This window comes from Catharus ustulatus, chromosome 6, assembly GCF_009819885.2.
Source record: "Catharus ustulatus isolate bCatUst1 chromosome 6, bCatUst1.pri.v2, whole genome shotgun sequence".
NCBI lineage: Eukaryota > Metazoa > Chordata > Aves > Passeriformes > Turdidae > Catharus > Catharus ustulatus.
In genome coordinates, this window is record NC_046226.1 from 16,877,421 (window position 1) to 16,897,733 (window position 20,313).

At 42.2% G+C, this 20,313-nt stretch overlaps 1 protein-coding gene across 2 annotated transcripts in view; it reads left to right on the plus strand.

Annotated features, from left to right (window-relative positions):
* Positions 1 to 7,281, plus strand: part of FBLN5 (fibulin 5) — a 45,401-nt gene extending 38,120 nt beyond the window's left edge. For both annotated transcript variants that reach the window (XM_033063848.2, XM_033063849.1), the window contains exons 10-11: positions 935 to 1,130; positions 2,960 to 7,281. In XM_033063848.2, coding sequence (XP_032919739.1) covers positions 935 to 1,130; positions 2,960 to 3,121 — 358 coding nt within the window. In that variant the 3' untranslated portion in view covers positions 3,122 to 7,281. The remainder of the gene's footprint in view (positions 1 to 934; positions 1,131 to 2,959) is intronic.
* The last annotated feature ends 13,032 nt before the right edge of the window (positions 7,282 to 20,313 follow it).

Consider the following 20,313-nt stretch of genomic DNA (forward strand, 5'->3'; position numbering starts at 1 on the left):
ACTGTGCAGTTCCTTCCCCTCCTGACAAAAGAAATATAACTGGATAAAGGTTCGTAAGAAGCAATGAGGATGATCAAAAGTATGGAACAGCTTCCTTGTGAAGAACAGCCAAGTTAGAGCATATTAGCCATGAACTGGGTCAAATATGAAGCCCTGAGTTGGATGAGGAGGATGAGCAGGGATTGATAGGCTGCCCTCCTTTCAGTAGAACAGCTGGGAGCACCAGATAAAGTCAGAAAGAGGTTGTGCAAAGAGAGATGAAGGGGGCTGTGGAGCTCCTGGCCTCAGGAGGCTGTGGATGCCAAACATTCATGTGGGAAGCTGGAAAGATTGATGGATAAGAAATACATTAATAGCTGACAAATACAAAGAAGAAATTTTTGTTTCAAGGAGTCCCTGAGTCACAAACAATTGGAGACTGTTGGTGGAAGTGTCGTATGCTTGGCTTGCCATCCTCTTCTTCCTTAAGCCTCTGCATTTGATGTTAGAGCTTTGGTTTGATCCAGGATGTCTACTGTGTGTTTACACGTGATATACAAAACTTGTGAAACAAAAATCACTAATGTTTAGTAGTGCTATCAGTGAAATGATCTAATAATAATTTGGGGACAGTTCAGTTTAAATTACTATCAGAACAAACATGTACTGAGTATTCTACACCTGCAGGGCGGCTTCAAAGGAAGTTAATATTTTTGAGTGATCTAAGGAGAATGTCAAGGTATTTTGGCCAAGAAGACAAGAAAAAGAAGGCAGGATATAGGCCAGAGTAACAACACAGAATGCTAAAAGTGAGAAAATTCATTTAATGTTTCATTGATTCTTTTAGCTGGTCAACAATTATTTATGCACCTATATGCACCTATATTAGCATATAACAAATCAGATACTACAGCAATTTGTTACCCCTGATGACAATTCTGTCTCTGACAATCAGCCGCTGCATGTGTCCAGCTGAAAACCCCGGGTGCAGAGATCAGCCGTTCACCATCCTGTACAGAGTGATGGAGATGGTGTCTGGGAGGTCTGTGCCTTCAGACATTTTTCAGATGCAAGCAACAACTCGCTACCCTGGAGCCTATTACATCTTCCAAATCAAATCAGGGAACGAGGGCAGGGAATTCTACATGCGGGTAAGTCTGGTGCTCACTGGGGGAAAACGTGGAATATCTTGTCATTAGCTGAATGTCCTGATAGCATAACTGAGCTTTTCATGACTACAACTTCAACCTTCAGTATGAGACATTTTTTACACACAGACACACAGAGCAGTGTGCTAATCTGCAGGAACTGCTGGAACTCTCAGGAGAGTAACCTACCCAAAGCAAACATGCTTCTCCTATGAGACGTAGGTTTAGGAAAGCCCAGAGCTGTACCCGTGTCTAAGAATAGCTCAGGTCTCCCAAGCTCAAGAGAAACTATTGTGCTGACCAGTTTTTTATTTGATGAACAATCAACAACCAAAAGGCTCAATGTTTCTTGTCTGTTTTATTAAACATTTTATTGGAAATTGAAAAACCTGAAAATGAAAAAAGTAAGCAAAAACCCCACCCCTTTATGCCAACAATTGACTTTTAGGGTTCTTTGCTTTCATTTGTTATGAAGTTTTTTCACTGAGAATACACATTTTATGCAGACACTGTTAGAGAAAATGTAATTATCTGGGGCTTAAAAATTTGTTTTACTCGGAAGATCCCTTTGTTCCCCAGTAATCTTTGCCACACCACCAACATGCAGAGATTACAGGGGTGTCTGCAGAGAATGGGGCACATCCACAAGGGACAGTGACACTCAGGAGGTTGATTAAGTCCCATTCTGTGGCTACTGAAGGTTCCCATCCCTCACAGACATGGGTGGTGGAATAGATTCTAGGACACATTTCTCACAGGAACCTCAGATTCCTACTGTAAGGAAAATGAAAATGTTTCAAAATCCTGAAATGACAGTCCCATTACAATAATTTACACCTCACAAGAGTTTTCCTGTTGCAAAGTCATTACTGATCCCACTGGCCTTTTCCCCTCATCTGGGCTGACCTAGCAGGTGCTGAGGTTCCAGCACCCACCCCCATTGCCCGAGCCTGCTGTTCCAGAGATTTCCCACACAGCCATTCCCTGTGCAGTGCGAGGCATGGCTGGGTGATGGGGACACTGTGCCCTTGCTGAGGCACCAGGACCCAGCCTGGCACAGACCAGGCAACCTGCCAGCACCTCCTCATGGCTATGTCAACCTTCTCTGATCAAAGGTAACAAACACCCAGTTTTGAGGTAAAATTTGACAGGTAAAACATGACCCACTGTGTCTATGCAAGTTCCTGATGGAAGACAAAGTGCAGTTGGTTTTAACACCAGCAGATTTGGTTTTTAAATGCACATAATTCACTGTTCTGGTCAGATATTGCAAAGGCCTGCTTCCATTTAATAACGGAGTGGTTTTCTGAAGTGCCATTTCACATTCATAGCTCTCTTTGGAGGGTAAGGTTTGTGCCATTAACATACACAATAAACCACAAACCCAGACCCCCCTCACGTGGGAACACCGGTTCTCCAGGTTCTGTTAACAAAACCCCTTCTGGGTGTGCACTGCTTCACAATAACACTGTTCTTTACATCAAACTAAAGAGTACAACAAGCAAACAAAGAAACCAAAAAGGTATCATTACTTGTTTATACCCTAAATCCATGTTTTCACCTGATTTCTTTCTTGGGCGATATCAAGTGTCTATGTTCAATAACTACTTTAATGTGCAGGGCTCCCAAAGGCTTTACAAACTGTAGAAGGTGATGGTTCACACTGAAAAGAAGCCAAATGCAAAAATGAAACTCTGTCCCACCAGTTGAAGTGGTTTCAAACAATGAAGCAGAAAACACCTATTTTTGCTGCTTGAAGACTGTAGTGAGACAGTATTTTTTGAAGAGCTAGTTTTGGCAATCTCACTTGCTTTCTCTTGTTTTATGCACAGCAAACAGGACCAATCAGTGCTACTCTGGTGATGACCCGCCCCGTGAAGGGGCCCCGTACCATTGAGTTGGACTTGGAAATGATCACTGTTAACACCGTCATCAACTTCAGAGGAAGCTCTGTCATCAGGCTGAGGATATTCGTATCACAGTACTCCTTCTAAACCTCCAGTTTGTGACCTGGAAACATTCAGCCAAAAGAGACAGTTCCTCCTCTGCAGAACTCTCTCCTCAAAAGCCAGTTCCTATAGCAGCTCCAGACCAAATCACTATTTCCACAGACCCGGCGACCTATGCTTGTCTGAGCAGGGAGGCCTCTTCATGCACAGTCCTGACCAGGATACAAACATCTGAAGATTCCATATGATTCTCTATGTGGTCATGTATTTTAAGGACTCTTCTTCTCACTGTAAACACTTCTAGGGCATAAGTCTATGTGAAAGACTGTGAACCTTTGTAGCTCCAAGGCTGCTTAGCAGAAAGCACCAAAAAAAACTGAGGAAAAAGCTGGCTTTTGCAATCTTGCCTTTCTAAAAAAAAAAATAATTCATTACAAATGAAAAGCAGACAAACATGCAGAAAAAGAAACAAAAAACCCACCTATTGAAACAAGGGACCTCAGAAGTCCTAATTTGCATTCCAAATTATCTGTGGAATTATCAGTCAGGCACTTTGTTTCAATTCACCCTGCATTTGTCTTAGTTTCACCTGGTTTATTTCATTCTATTTTATAGTTAAAATTAATTTTAAATTCACTCCAAAAAACATGTTGTACTATGTAACCTTTTGCTTTCTGACAAAGTGTCACATGTTTGGGTTCCTTTCTGCATTAAATCTTTCTATATAACAGAGTTCATAGAAATCTATCACTGGATGGTGTGTTTTACAACATTTAGGATTTTATGCTTGTTTACACTCGAGATCTTTGACACAGGCCTCCACTGCCAGAATAGTATCCAGCATAAGTAGGGACTTTAGAGCAGATAAGAATCAGAATCTTATTTTTCTCTGTTTTACTGAATGTGATAGTTGCAAACAATTTGTAATGGCCACAAGGTAGTAATAGTAACTCTGCAGTTCTGGCTGCAATTAATCTCCTGTTCAACAACCACGCAGGTCAGACCTGTCCAAATTTCTTCAGAAAATATTAATTTTTTTGTTTCACTTGCAATCTCTCTGGGGAGAAGCAATCTCATGGGGGGAAGTAGCTGAAAAGGACTAGGACCAGTCTTATTCATGCTTCTACCACAAAGCAGACCAGAGTCTACCTGTACTCCAGTCCCAAACAATGGGATCCCACAGTTTCCATGGGCACTGTCTTCTCAGGTATAACTGCTGTAACCAATAGAAAGTTTCTTCTGAAGTCTAATCTGAATCACCATTGTAATCTGTTGCTTTTTAGCCTACTTCCAGTAGAAATTGAGAACAGTTTATCTTCCCCTTTGCAGCAGCCTAACATGTCTGAAGACTGTTGTCATGTCTCCCCTCAGACTGTTCTTCTCTAGTCTAAACAAACCCCATTCTTTTGGTCTTTCCTCATACATCACATTTTCTGGACCTTTGATCATTCTTGTTGCTCTCATCTGGATTCTCTCCAGTTGGTTCACATCTTTTTTGAAGTGCAGTGCCCAAAACTGTGAAAAGTATTCCAGCTGAGGCCTCTCAATCATAAGTTAAATCTATATATATGTTGAATAGTTTGAAAAAAATTAAAAATTGTATAGTTGGAGCTGTAATACGTGTTGAAGCCACTGGCACTTTGGTCTTTTATTTTAATAGAGATGAGGGTTATATGCCTTGTTCTTAAATTTGTCTGAAGCAGCTCTTTTGCTTTGGTTTTTCCTTACTGGCTTATTGGCTCTCTAGCATTGCTAGGACAGGAAGGATAACCTTTGCTTTGTCTTTTGAGAACTGGAAGTGCTCAGTGCTACTTGGGAGAAGGAGTTTACAAAGATTATAATGTGAACAACTAGGAGCAGAGTAGCAATGTGAGGTCTTCATTAAAGTAGAGTATTAAATGGGAGAATACAGACTTGGAAGGTTACAACACAGACTGCATGACACAATCAGAAAACTGACTCTTGTTCATACTAAGTTTTGTGAATTGGTAGAGACTCTGCTCTTTTTCCTTGTACTCAGCTTGAAGGAAGCCCTGATGCTCTCAGCAATGAAACACTGAGTTTAGCAGCTTCCGTTTCTTAATGGTTTAAAGGTTTTCTCTCTGCTGCTACAACATCCCGGGATGCTGTGGCTCAGAGCTCTGTCCTTTATTGTAAAAACAAAAAGTCTGGAGACTGACTCCAGTGTTTAGTGAGCCAAGCTGAAGGCAGAAAGCCAACAAGTTTTATGAGCAGTCAACTTGGAGGAGATAAATGCAGAGGAAATGGGTAGAGAAATATCAGAAACAAGAATTTGTTTCCTGACTGTATCATGGTTCATCAAGTACCACAGTCTTGGAGGGAAAAATAGAGATGATCAGGAAGGAAGAATGGTAATTTATAACCATGGGACTAAAAGTGCTCCTATGCCAGAGGATGAAAATAAAACATTGGAGACATGCAGGCTCTGATGGACCAGAGAGCAGCTGAGGGGCAGGCAGGGTCTTGCACTGGAGATGTCCAACTCTTAAAATGCTGACAGTTTTCCCAGTGCTTAAAATCCCCTTTTTCTCTCTCTTTGTGCCCCTATGTTAGGTCTTCTTTATGCCCATTTGAGGAGTCCTTTCTTCCTGCCACCACATCACCTCCTGGAGTGAAGCACACCCTGCTAGACATCAGACAGTTTGTCACTTCTGGCCTGTGCTCCCATGGCCCCCACATACCAACCTGATTTAACCCTAATTTAGAAACATCAGAACCCAGAGGAATTCCATTACAAAACACTTTGTTAAAAGAGTAGAGCTTGAGTGCTTGGTTTTAGCAGGGTCCAGCAAATACTCATAAAACAATATTACACTTTCTATATAAACATTCTGCGCCTTAAAAAAAAAAAAGTGAAAAGTCTGGAAACAAAGGAATTCAGCCACTTCTCAACCGCCATAACATCTTTCATCACTCACTATCACTCCAGCCAACATAAACTTTGCCAAAATATATGCCAATCTCAAAATAATAAATTACTAGCAGTTTATAATATCTAAACTCTCTGTTTCCTAGTCAGGGGTCTGTTTTCAATAGACCCTTGCAGACTTGAATATTTCAGCAATTCTCACCAAATAAAAAAAGAGGACCACGCATGTCAGGTTTTTTACAGCATGAAAGTTAAAAATGTAAACTCACAACTGCTGCATATATTCATGCTCTTCTTTGAGGTCAGGACAGACAGAAATTTGAGGCCAAAAGCAGACAGAATTCCAGGTCTGCTCTTTATTCTAACCCACTAACATGACAAGTTTTGCCATATGGTTACTGTTCAGTATTCTGATCAGCACCAGAGGAGGGCACAGACCCTGGCTGGGTGTGTGTGACTTCCCTCTGGCTCTGCTTGCTCAGGCTGGCAGAGCTGTTCCCTTGCCAAGCAGGGAAGGAACAGCTCTTTGCCTCTCCTGCCTGTCAGCTGTCATGTCTGTTTGAACATAGGTCCTCAGCAGAAAAATTGCCCTCCACCATGTGTTTGTATAGCACCTATTGCCAGTGCAATAACTGGAATAAAGGTAAAAGAAAGCAGATATTTGACACAGATCACAGTGGTTGGGAAGGAGAAGCTATTCTGATAAATGAACAAATTGATTCATGCTAGTTGGATTCGGTGCCAGAGGGAGTAGAATGGGTCCTATCATCTGGCTTATTTAACTTTTGAGATATTTTTAGGGAATTGACTTTTTTGACACAAACAACAAAATGTTCTTTCACCCAAGAGTTTCCTGGATCCCACAGAATTGCTTTTGAACTGATGATTTTCTCTGACTACAATAACTTTGTTGAAAATAACTCAACTTCTTTTGAGAACCTAGTTACTCATCATCACTGAGTGTAATGTCCAGGGCCATTCATACGAGCTCTCTCCTCTTCAGTTGGGGGCCTGTATTCATATTTACAATTTTTTTTTTACTTAGCCTTCAGAAGAGCCAACTTTTATTGTCTCATAAACATGGTATCAGCATCAGCAGAACTTGCATAATAATTTTTCTCTTGTCTAGATTTGGCAGAACAATACAATCAGTACAATTTGTGGTCATGCAAGTTCTCTAGTCTGGCTTATTCACAGAATATGCTACTGAATATCTTCCACAGCAGGTAGCTGTATTAGAGCACAATGAAAATGTCATAACATAAAGATGTTAAAAACAAAAAAAAATAATAAAAGTATGTCCTAATGTTATTCATTCCTGACAGGCATTATTGTCAAAATAAATCTCTATCCTGGATGGACAAAACTGTCAGCCAGTGTTAATCTGCATGAAAGATGCTTTTCAATGAAAAGGTAACAAGTGTCCTTGGAATCTTCCCTGTGTATGTGTAAAGCACTGCACTCCTATCTGTATACAAGAGAATTTACAGAAGCTACAGAAGTGGTAGTGTGGCTCTGCATTTGGAAGTCAAAGAGCTGTAAGAAAACATGGCACAAGCAAATTCTGTTTCCTCATCTGTCACAAGCCCAGGCAAGTGATTTAGACCTGCTACATTTTGTTGTTTTAAGTCTTTGAACCAATTTTGAATAGCTCAACCCCAAAGCAGGCATTGTGCATGAAGACTGAGGGTGATGACCATAACTAGCCTTTTGAGATTCTGCAGAAAGCCTCCATTAGACAGGTGACGTGTGCTGAAGGACCAGTGCAATGGTCCAGAGTTATTTGTGTGGGGATGTCAGTGACAGCTGACTGCTATCTGCACCTGCCCCTTTCCTCAACTGCAGAGTGTAACTGAAGTTTTTAACTGTGCACATCAACTGTGGAAATCTCACCTATTCCCATTCTTAGCTCAAACTTCTGAGATTGCTCTAGTGGTTTGCAAACTGATCCCTCTGGGCACCTCAACTAATACTGGTGAAGTCACACAAGGGAGAGTTTGGGTACAACTTTTACACCAGGAGGTAAATGCAGTAACCTCAGTGTAAGAACTGAGGAATGAAGGGTAGTGAAGGGATCTATAGGAAACACTAAGCAGTCAAGAGCTCCTGAAATATTCAATTCCCTTTCCCATATCCCAGAGGTCACTAATTTTCCCTTTGTGGTTTGTGCTGGACAAATGATCTCATTATGGTCATGCTAAGTGCATATGCACATGCTGAGTGAACTCCCCTTCTCTGGCACTACTTAACACTTCCTTTCTGGAGATCAGTTGTAGGCTATTTGTCTTTTCTAGCAACTGACTGAACTCAATTGCTCTCCTCATATTCAGGGCAGATTATCTCACCATCATGTTCTTCTGCATCCACCACCTGTGCAAGCTTTTCATGTGTTTCACTGGAGATGCAGGCACTGCCAAGTTCTAAGCACTTCTACAACAAAGTATTAGTTGTGAATGGCTGAAGGGATTGCCCAGCCTGCTGGTAGAGCCTGCCTTCGTGAACAGGATTTTAAAAACCCCACAACTCCCCAGTTTTGAAGGGGAAAGATCTCTTCTAGGTCCCAATTTTTCTGGAAATGGCATCTGTTTTTGTGTCAGCTTGATAGTCTCAAGGTTTTTTAAGAAGTCTGATAAGGACATGCTTATGCAATACACCCTTAGGCTTTACAAACCTTGGATGAGGTTCCTCCAATCTGCAAACAGAGTACATGGTCCAAGCCAGAGTTCAATGTGATCATCACTATGCTAAAATCAGTGATCACTAAACACCTCACCTCAGGTCTGGATTTACCCCAGTTTTATTTTAAGTTTCATATCTCAGTGTCAGTGTATACATGTAAGCAGATATGTACTATTTTTAGAGTAGAACTGAAGGTTTCTTCCCTGTAAATAAATAATAGTATGATTGCAGTACCTCTTTCTTTGTGGGCACTATCTTTGGGTTCTTTGAGATTTCCTGAGATAACCTTTAACATTTCAAAATTTCTTCTGGAATTTCAAGACATTCATTGATGTGTTTCCATGAGTGATTCCTCACTCCTGCTCTTCAAAGGCCAGCCAGGCACTAGATTCTGTTTTGTTAAAACATGAAGCAACACCCAAGCCTCTGCATAGTCAGATCATTCATCAGAATTGTTCCTCTCTGTAACCTATGAGGGAGTATGTTGACTTCCTTGAGATTCTGCAGTGTTCCATGCATGTGTTTGTCCAGACTGGGACCTTAGTCTGGAGATTGTTCAGCAGCAGCTTTCTGCACATGTTCTCCAACTAACATGTGAAACCAGAGCTATAAAGGTAAGTTTTCGACAAAAATCTTCAAAGAGTGGTGTTTCTTGGCTGCCTGCACATAATGCAAACACAATTCAAAAATCCAGGACCAGAGTTCCCTGGTGTTCATAAGAAATTCCTGTTTTCAGAAACATTTTGGTCGATAACCTTGCTTTGTAGATGATGTCAAATGCAAACAAAAAGGAAGAAGGCCTGCCAAGATTACATAGATTTGTTATTAAAATCAGTATCCCCAAAAATACTGGAATATAATTCATCACTTAAAAATATTCCTTTGGACCCTGACATCTGATGCAATTCAAGTAGGGCAGGGGGACAGAAAAACTGACTGCTTCCAAAACAACAGCAGCTGCTGGACAGAGATCCCTGGGCTACTACAGTGACCAGAAGCACCTGCTCTGGTCTACACACCAGGTCAGTGAGGAAGAAACAAAGCTCATAGAGACACAGAGATTAAGGTCATTTCACTGACTTCTGAATGATATCAAGAGGAGATTTATATCATGTCTATAAAATTTCTCACTGCATTTATACATCTGTGTAAATGGAAAATTTAAGATTACCAAAATTAAAACGACCCAGCTGTTACCTACCACACATACACTACATGCAGGAAGCTTTAGTGTATCCCTCTACCTTTCCTCAGGGTTGTGCTCACTTGGAATTTCTCAGTCTGATTTGGTGCAAGTTAAAAATGGTGTGAAGTGACAGCAGCTGGTTCACAGCAGTGTAGTCATATCCAAGGATGGAAGAGAATTACAGAGGAATACAATTACAATTGAACCAGAAAGTTAATAAAAAAGAGCTTGCTGATTAGTTAACCTTCAGTGCTTTGGTTATGATGTCATTGACATGGACAAAAATATTCAACCAGAAACACAAAAATATTTAAAAGGAGATTATCTCCTTAGAAAGATAAGTGCCTATAAATAGCTCTGAAATTAAAACATCCCAGACAACATCTGTAGAAGGAAGAATTCGCTCCTTGACCTCTAACATCCCTGTCTCCCACAGCAGGATTAAGCACAGTTGATCCTTATCAGGATGCAGACACAATGGCTGTTTGATGGTCGAGCCAAAAAAAGAGGCAGGCACGGCCAGAGGCAAGGGGGAGATATACCAAGATAATGTAAAACTCCTAAAGAACGTTCTTGGTGCGCAGGATCTCTGAGACAGATATCTCTTGCTGTATGATGGATTTTAGTTCTGTTTGGGAAATACTAACAGTCACTTCAATAAAAATGCTGTGCGGCAGCATTCATGCTTTGGAATGCAGAACCGGTTGACAAAAAAATGATGGCCAATCTGTCACCTAATGAGAGGCACTGGATACCAGTGACCTTTAAGTACAATTTTAGGTATAGCACATTTAGTACCATCTCATATCAAGAGTTTATCCTGCAGCCAGTACAGGTGGAAGGAGGGGAACTCACTGCCCAGCTCAAAGGGTGCTCCTTAGTGATGCTGCTGAAACAGTCATTTCCCTAATTCTTACTTGCAGCCTTTTTTTCTGTTTGTTTGCTTTAAGAATAATAATATCCCTCATCCTATCCCTTTAGCCTATAACCATTACTATGAACAATTTACATCGAATACACCAATAGGAACTATTTTAAAGTTTTTAAAAAATAAATATATTGCTAACAAAAAAATAATTGAATTCTAGCTTATTTAGATCATTAAATGGTTTAGTGGTTTTTTACAAGATCACTGCAAGTATGCATGGCAGAATTATGTAACCTATCTGGAAAGCAAGGTAAATGAGGATCAGTGATATTGGTACACCCACTGGTTTTAAACAGTAGTAACATACAGGCAGCAGTAGAGAAAACTTCAAAGCAAAATACAATTAATTTTCCAGAGGCTAAATTTCTTTCACAGTTTTTATGTTGTACAGTTGCCCATTCTTGGAGGTACACATGTGTATTTTACCTTCATTTCCTGATGGGTTTTTGTGTGATAAGGCTCAAATCAACGTTTTGTGTAATACTACTTTATCTGTACTAGGAGCTTGATGTATCTGAGGTGTTTCTTTCCTCTGCAGTTTCACTGAAGGATGGAGTAGGTCACTGCTTCTGAGGATGGGGATGGCTCCCTTGCCCAGCTTCCCCCCAAGCACCAGCCATGCTTTATCCAGCATATTTGGAGGGTGAACAGAAGGGTACCATAGCTTGGAAGTGTTCCCAGAGAATCCCAGAAGATGAGCTCTCCTCCCAGCCTGACATGGTGCTATACCCCTCTCCCAGCTGTCCTGGGTCTTTGGAGCCAGTGAAGGCAGGGGTTTGTACAGTAACTGTGAAGCTATGGCCAGAATTTGGCTTCCAATGGGCAGCATAAACTTGTCTCCATAGCAGGTAGTGTTACTATAAGATAATTTAGACTGAGCTGGTTTCCTCATATATAAATCATTAACCAGTGGCTAGTTCTCATCCCACCTGCACAACGTATCTTATGACTTCAGTACAACAAAGACTTTTGCACCCACATGATACTCAATGACCCATGCCTAATGAGGTTTGAGTTTGCTGGTTGGGTTTGTGTTTTGCAGCTGGAATGTTCTGATTCCAGCAATTTGCAAGGACAGCCAAAACTGGCTCTGGTTTGCTTTGTGGAAAGTGAAGGAACTTATGTCACTCAGTTGCTCTCTCACATTCTTATCACTCAAATAATTTGCTACAAAGTGAGGTAGGTAATACGCCATTCACTGGGCTTGTGATGATTTACAAGGCACTCAGAAAGCTGATATGCAGTCAAAGGAAATGCCACTGCTCATTTCCAGTACCATGAGGACACGCCATTTCCCTTCACTACACTGCAAACACATTAATTCTGAATCACATGCTCAGGAAAAATTACACTGAAATGAGTGCACATGCAAACTGAAAGAGGAGAGGCCAAGTGCAAGAATGCTGAGCTGCAAAGTTTCTCTTGAAGAGAACAACACTCTAGAACTACTCAAAGAAAATGAGAAAGTAGGTGTGACCCTTGATCAAACACAGGTCTACAGTCCACTCTGGGGTGCCGTGGTTGAAGTGGCCTGATGAGTGAAGGTAACAAGGGGCTGGTTTTCCACTAAATGTGGTTGAGACTCTTCACAAAACACAGCTGCTCTGACTTTGCTGTTGACATACAGCTGAAGTAGCCCAATATGGGGTTTCCACATCTGAGTCACTTTATCCTTCTTTCTCTAGTTGTTTAGAATTTGCTTTTGAGGTTGTTATTACACATGCTGCCATGTGTGTCTCACATGGGGTTGCACATGGGACTGAATAGTGTGATCCCCTCCCCTTTATTGCTCTTTTCACTATGTAAGACCAATCTGTTCAGACAATAGCCCCTGTCCTCCCAGCCAAGGGAGTAGAGCTCTGTGGATAAGGAAATGGTCTCTCCAAAGCTGACTCACAAATGTGGACAAACCTGAAGTAGGTTGTACTTAATCATCTGTCAGTACTATCCAGCCAGCTGGTAAAGGACATTGCACTGCTGGAGAGATGGGGTTTTGCTGGGCTATAAAACTGACACCCTGCAGGGATTTAACCTCCTGCTGCACTTCCTTAAGGGTAAGCTATGAATTGTATTTCCTTGAGAAGTCCCATGGGCTGTATTCTGTGTACCAGAACTCCTGCTCCCTCCTCCCTCTCTGTTTTTGGTGGCACCAGTTCCTCCTCAGGCTTGCAAGTACTGCTGAATGTTGTTAAAATGTCCTCAGTGTCAGCCTGCACATAACCAAATCAGTGATGGAAAAAATGAGCCTATGTGTTTTTTCCAGGAAGTCAGACAGCAGCTCCCTGTCTCATACAGGTGAACACTTTCTCACGCCAGTAACTCATTAGGACAGCAAGTGTGATCTCAGCTCTTTCACAATGATGTTTATAGTCTGTGCCACTGTTTGTAAGGACTGTTCTGAATGGCAGCTGGTTGCTGATCTTTAACAGCACATCTACACTCCTATTTTTACTCTGTCTAGCCTGTTTTATGCCTCCTTTCTTGGGCTCTGGCACAGTTCAGTCACCATACCATTCCAAAATCATCATTAAGGCCCCCTAAAATCCAGAATTGAAACATGTCCTCCACCTGCCTGCTAATGAAAGTCCTTGCCACTCATGGGCCCACCATATCAGTTTAAGCAAAGGAACAGCCACAGCTTTGGCTGAGAAGTGTTTGGTTAGATTTTCTAAGATCTTGAAGAACTAATTTAATAAATCCTTGCTTGCTTGTATGACTGCACCTTCTGTCTTCTACCACACATTTCATTAAGTCAGGTTGGATACAAATGCACGTGGTTTTGATGTGAAGCTAAATCCTTGAGCTGCGCTGAAATAATTAACCCTTCACCCTTTAATTCCTTGCTACCATACAATCTAGTTTTTATAGAGCTAAGAGTTAAAGCAATAGTGACAACTGAAAATACTTGAGGCAAGTGAGTATTTGCTCACCATGGAAAGGCAGCCTTAATCATATATATACATATATAAACTTCTGGGCTTGGGGAGTGCAGGTAAATAGCACAGCAAAGATACTGTGTCCCACACACAAATATTTGTGCCTAAAGTTATTGGTGCTGACTCAGGATTCCCGAAAATAATCTCTCAAGAAAATACTGCGAAGAACAAATAACCTGCAGTTTCCAGCTCTTAAACTTCCCGGTGAAACACTGGTTTGTGGCACGTGCATCCATCCACTCGGATGATTGAGCTGTACCAAGATGCAACCCATTTCAGTCTGTTTGGCACAGCAGTCTCTCAAGGGCTGTATGTTCTCTCCCCTTTGAATATTTTTGTATGTAACCAAACAGATGTTAAACATGCAAATCCTCAGCTTTATGGTGAAGTGTGCATCCTTTCTCCTGCCCTACAATCACTAATGATATCAGTAAGGGTTGTGGCTATAGCACACTTACCTCCCAGTGGTTCTGGGTGCAAGGCTGAGGAGCTGCCAGTGCTGCTGCCAGTCCTGCACAGGGAAGGCTGGGAACGTGGGCAGCAGGTTGGTTTTCCCTTATTCCTGTACCCTAAGAGGGCTGTTTTCTGGTGTGCTTTCTGGGAACAGAGCAAGACAACCTGCAGCTGGGTTAAAGTGTAAAAATTAGGGTAGAGCAGGCTGTTAACTTCTGTTTCTTGTTATGTAATTTCTTAAATGGCTTTAAGTACCTTGCCTTTCCCAGAGGGATGTACACAAAGCTGCAGTTTGGAGGTCAGTGTGTGTTCTCCTTTTGAACTAAACAGTTTTTGATGGAAGAACAGTGTTCCAGTTTCTGTGAGCAACCAGTCACTGCCCTCCATGGATCTTCTTCCTAGCTCCCTCACTTCAATGGGGCCAGGAGTTTTCAGTGATTTCTATAATGGCTTTTTGTCATCACCCCCTTCCAGCAAGGTAAATGAAGTTTGCTTTCACCTGAAAATAGAAGACAAAAAAATTTTTTTTATAACTGGAAGTAGTAAATTATTTTTGTGTTTTTTGGCCTTTTTCTTGACTCAGTCCCTTTCAGAAAGGATCTTTTGTGTGCTGCCCTTGCTCTGTGCGTGGGTGACACCTGGCTGGCCTCTTCTTCCCGGGGACAGGAACATCTGCTCATCCTCGGCCAGGCTGGTGTCTGCTTTTGGGAGACAGGCCAGCCCCGAGGCTCTGAGCAGACTCTAGAGAGATGATGGTGTGAAAATACAGGGCAGGACAGCAGCACCTGGTCCTGAGCTCCCAAAAAGAGAGAGGGGAGGAAAGGGCCCAGGCAGTTGCTTGCCCTTTGCTTGGCCAGGCAGGGACCCAGGCACTGAGCAGGCTGGGAGGACAGGGTGAGCTGCTCCTATCCCTTCTTCCACATTGGAAGAGGCATTTCTGGGCAGCATCACAAGCAGGTGGGACTCTAATAGATGCCCCAGAAGTAGCCCATGAGGTGGTATGATCCCAGCCTAGTGGGAGAGCAAATCCCTGGGAGACAGGGCTTCACAAACAGCCCAGGGATCACTCCCCAGGCAGGGAAAGGGCTGTGCCTGTGACACTTTCACTGGCATGGTAAGAGAGGGCAGAGAGGATAAAGTGTAGGAGTGACAGTCTCAGCTCCCCAGAGCCCTGCTGTCCCCCCCAGCCCCAGGAAGGTTCCGATGCCTTGGGCTGGGGATGCTGCCCAGCTCACTGCCTGGGGGTGCACAGGGGTGGCCTGGCTTCCCACTCAGCCCTCGGCTTCCCCAGCCACTGCGGCTCCCTGCCAATTCCCTCCTCGCTCCCTTCATAGAGCAGGGGTGTACAAAAACACAGATGTACATTTAAGCCATTGCCTGCATTTGCACTTCTCCCTTCAGTCCATTTCTAACTGCAGCTTTTAAGCCCTGCAGATTTTCACTGCTAACTGGTCTCAGCTAGCATTCCTTGATGTGCTTTTACATCAGATGAACTGAAATAGTTCTGTAAGATCTGTCTCTGGCTTGTAAAATACAATCATTTCTTACTAGGTTACACTAATATTTCGTAATTCATTCTTAATATTATTCTTCAATAAAGCTCTGCACAAACAATCTATCCCACAGGAGGAACTTCTGCCAGATCCCAGATGTCAAACACATTTTCTTCAAATACAGGAGTTCGTGACCTTTAATGTTTGTTAATGTGACGCCATGGAAATTATTTATAATAAATAAGCATATTTCAGAGTCAGGTGTTCCATGGGCTGTTTTTCAGTGATACAACAGCCTATCCTGAAACAGGTCTTTCCTGTTTTGCTGTAAGGTTTTTTTCCCCTAACAATGAAGGTTTGGGAACAATTTGAAACCCTGTTATTGAACCAGGTCAGACTACTGCACTGAAAGGTAGACAAAAACTTTTAAGATAACTCATCTGTCATATCTTTCCTGAAATCAGCAGCAGATAAGGTTCTAAGTTTCTCTCTTATCCTGAACCCTGAAAAATGCAGTTTTTAAACTGCAGGCTGTATAAATAAATTGTCTTAAAATCAAATTAAAGAGGAAACTACTGGAATTGTTTGGATCTAAATGATACATTTGATATGTCAACTAATTTTTGATGCAGCAAGCTCATTTTAAAGCTGGGCTAGAATCACCTACCCACAATCTTCCAGGTATAAGACCTCTAGAAAATATCTGAAGGTGTCAATATGTTGATAACATTTAGTCTTACCTTTCTTCAGTAGATGTGACAATGTTCTCCCAAACCTGTGCTAGATTAAGAGCATCTGGCTCTTAATGAAGTCAGGTAAGAAAAGGATATGAAAGGATTAGAAAACACTGCAAGGAGCAAGCCTTGGCTCAGTTACATCCTTTTCTCAACAACACATAAAGGTATATAATGCCTCCTGAGTTAATTGGATTCATCATCTTGGACTCCTAGACACTAGCAGCAGCAACAAATGTCTCCTGAGGAGGGGGAAACAGAACCATTTGCTCCTGCACCCACAGTTACTCCTGTTCACACTCTGGGCTGAAGCTGATGGCCTGTCCAGAGCAGCACCCTCATGCCTCAGTGATTATCCACCCTGGAACCTTTCCTTGCCTTTGGACAGTTTGGGGCTGGCAGCCGCTGGCAGTGTTAAAGGCCACTGTGCAGGGCAGAAGCAACTTCTGAACTCACACAGATTTGGGACTGGCTGTGGAGAGACAGGACCAAAGTGTTCTGGTGCTTGAAGGATGAGCCCTCCTTGAATTTATTAACAGAATGTATTAATGATGTGTGTGTGCAAAGAATATCTGCCTTATAGCATAAGGCAAAACATAACAAGCCAGAAAATCTGTTTTCAAATTCACATTGCATCAAATCTGAATGAGATAAAGAGAGTGCCTAATTTGAACAGCAGAGTATCTCCATATAATTGCTTTTCTAGGTATTGTAGCAACATTTTCAAATGGTACTGGACATTGTGCAACAAAGCTGTCCTGCAGCTCTGTAGGAGGAGGCAACTGGCTGCATTCTCAGATGGTGGACAGAATTAAACAGGTAATGTCAAGAAAGTGTGATGCTAAACATGCATTTGATAAAAGGAGAAAATAAATAACAGTCATGGACTGAATTATAGCAGCTTTCTATAATGAAGTGTGTGGACCCCACCCAGCATCTGTGGCAGAGGAGGGAAGGTGTCAGCTAAACCCAAAGGTTACGATGGGAATGGAAAAAAAACAGGCTCCAGCTGAGAGCAGGACAAGGAGGATGAGGAAACAGTTTCATGTTTCTCCCAAAAAACCCCTCAGGGGACAAAGATTACTGCTGCAAAAACTTTAATGGTAGTAAAATCCTCTGGCTGCAGAAGTTGTTTGTAACAAAGGTATATTAACTACTTAGAGACCTCAGCTGAAAAGTACTCTGCTATTTCACTGAAATCTAAGTTGCAAAATCCCTTTTTTTCTCTCAGAAAGTCTCTTCCTCAGAAAACTTAATTTAGTGGTTACACAGAGAGTTTGGCTATGAGACACTGTAGGCTGTGTGCTGGACTTGTCCTGATAACGCCCTGCTTTTAGGTCCTGGTGACTGAGCTCATCACTTGGCTATTGCAATATATACTGGAATTTAACTCTGATCATAAGTACATCACTTGGTGTTAGTTCCTGAAACTAAAAGATTTCATAACTAGTAGTGTTAAATGCTTGCTCTGAAGGATTCTCAGCTGGGAGAGAGCTGTGAAAGTCATTTAGAATCATCAGCTGCTTAATTTCATGTGATTCTTCATAAACTAGACAAGCACTTCTAAGCAATTATGTTTTCTACTTTTGTGTTTAAAATATTTCAGTGTGCTTTATGCAAACATTGATTCAACCTCTGAACCTCTTGATTTTTAACATGGAAGTTGGCATGTCAGTAAGTGTGCACAGGGGGTGGGATCAGGTTTCTGAGGCAGAGGATCACAAGGGAGAATTCAGTCTGGATTTATAGGAAGCTGCAGCCTCCATCAGCATTCCTCATGAAAACTTTCCTCACTGAAGCATTTGCACAGAGTGAAGAAAAAGGGTCTTAATCTGTTTGAAAGTGTTTGCAGATGTAAATAATTACTCAAGATTTGTGTCAGTATTTATACATGGGGGTTTTATTATTTCGGGTCCAGTTCCTAAAGGTTTGAGTCCCAGAGACGATAATATAGACTCCTGCTTGTAGCTACTTTCTGTAGTCCTCTGGCTACTTCTCTTTCAACAAGAAAAACACTGGGAAGTTGTAATCCAATAGTATAAACAGGCTCAGCAACAAGTGAAAAAGTCTGTGCTGCAGAGGTTCAAAACAGATGAGACAGGCCTCGCTGGGGAATATGAGAGGTGAAGCACAGCCCAGACTAATAAATTCTCCTCTATTGGCCCTGCGTGGGTCTGCTCAAGTATTTGAGCCCTGCATTTCTGGAGCTGAGAGTGCTGTGGTTTGGCAGAGCCAGCCAAAAGCAGCCCAGTTTATTAGCTTGGTCCTAGTACCGGGGGTGCCTGGAGTGGAGGCAAGCCTAAGGAGCAGGAGCAGCTGCAGAGAAGCAGGAATTAGTGAGGATGAGTGTTTGCAATGACAGTCTGGAATGGTCACCAGAGGACAGGGGGGCCAGCAGCAAGAGTCAGTGAGGCAGGGGAGCATCACCAGTGTTCTCAAGCAAGGTTTAGTTACAGAAAGATACAGCAGAGCATGGAGCACCCTGGGTGCTGCCAGGAGGCTGGCAGGGGAGGATGATCATATTTGCAGCAGACAAGAAAAGAGGTAAATTGGTTTCACAACTGATCTTTAGACTAGATTTGTTTGGAACAAAACTGTTTTAAGGAAAGAGGAGATTTGTCTCCCGTCCCAGCTAAAAACATCACAGGACAGTAATGCTCTCCCTGTCCGCACAAGACCAGGTTGTCCACATCCCTTCCCATGCACAGCTGAATTTTGTGCTTATTGAAATAAACTTCCCAATTTTCAAGCAGCTGAAAGAAGACTGAAAGATGTGTCCCAAACCATCAAAAGAGCCACAGGGATGTGTTAATAGGCCCCCTCAAATTACAGGGCATGGTCTTGCCTCAGTGAAGAAGGAAAGGTCATACTGCAAACTGGTTTGTTTTTTCCTTTAACTGCCTCGTCAAAATTACTGTTTTTAATGTCTTTTCCTTCATCAGAGAGGCAACCGCAGTCCCAAGGGATGGCTGCTACTGCACCGCACCTCCAACAGCTGGAGAGCCGTTCAGGCAGCACTGGAGGTCATTGAGAGCCCGCAAAACCCTTGAGCATGGCAATGCCGAGGTAACTTGATAGCAGCAAGCTGCATACAGGGGCCTTATCAGTAGTTAAACAACACACTTCTGTGAACAGCGAAACTAAAGCTGTTCGGTCATGTAAATTAATCCAGTGAGATGCCTTGAAATAAGTGATTAATGGGCACCTCAGAGGACTCAGATAATTCTGGAAGGACACCAGGTTACTGGTATATCTTTAAAACAGTGACCATGCATATTCTCATGAGTTCCATTAACAGGAATCAGCCTCTCTGCTATGTGATACCCAGTACTTGCAACTGGCTCTGCGCAGAGAGGAACAGAGATGCTTTGTTAGCTCAAAATTTATAAGTCTGTGCTTTTGGCAGAGGGTTTCTCTCCCCTTGCAGTGGTTCTGGAGCTTGAAGTAGCAATGTTACACTGCATGATGACAGGCATGAAATTCTTAGTTAGCAGCAGATCTGTGGTGCTGTTACATTTAAAATGAAAAATACTGTAACAGAAAAAATACAGTCTTGGTGGATGGGGAATCCACTGAAGACTGCAAATCAAGAGCTATTAGGGCAACTGTGCAAAACTTCAATGACTGGAAATTTTAATACTCTCAGAGTGTAAACAGAATTTCTTTGGGGAAATACACCATTTTCTTTACTAATGCAGCCCCACCTTTTCCTCATATTTGCCTCTTGAGGTATTTTAGCACTTCCAGTTATCAAAAACTAGAATCAAGGAGAAACCACCTTGAGTCTATCAGATCTTTTCCTTTCTGCAAGGAAATTTCCAAACCAGAATTTCCAGCCGAAAATTGTGAACCAATCAACTGTGCGTTGATTGTTAAGCTAACTTAACTTACAAAGTATGCACTCTAGTGGCAGGGGCTTTCTCACGTGTTAGCAAAGC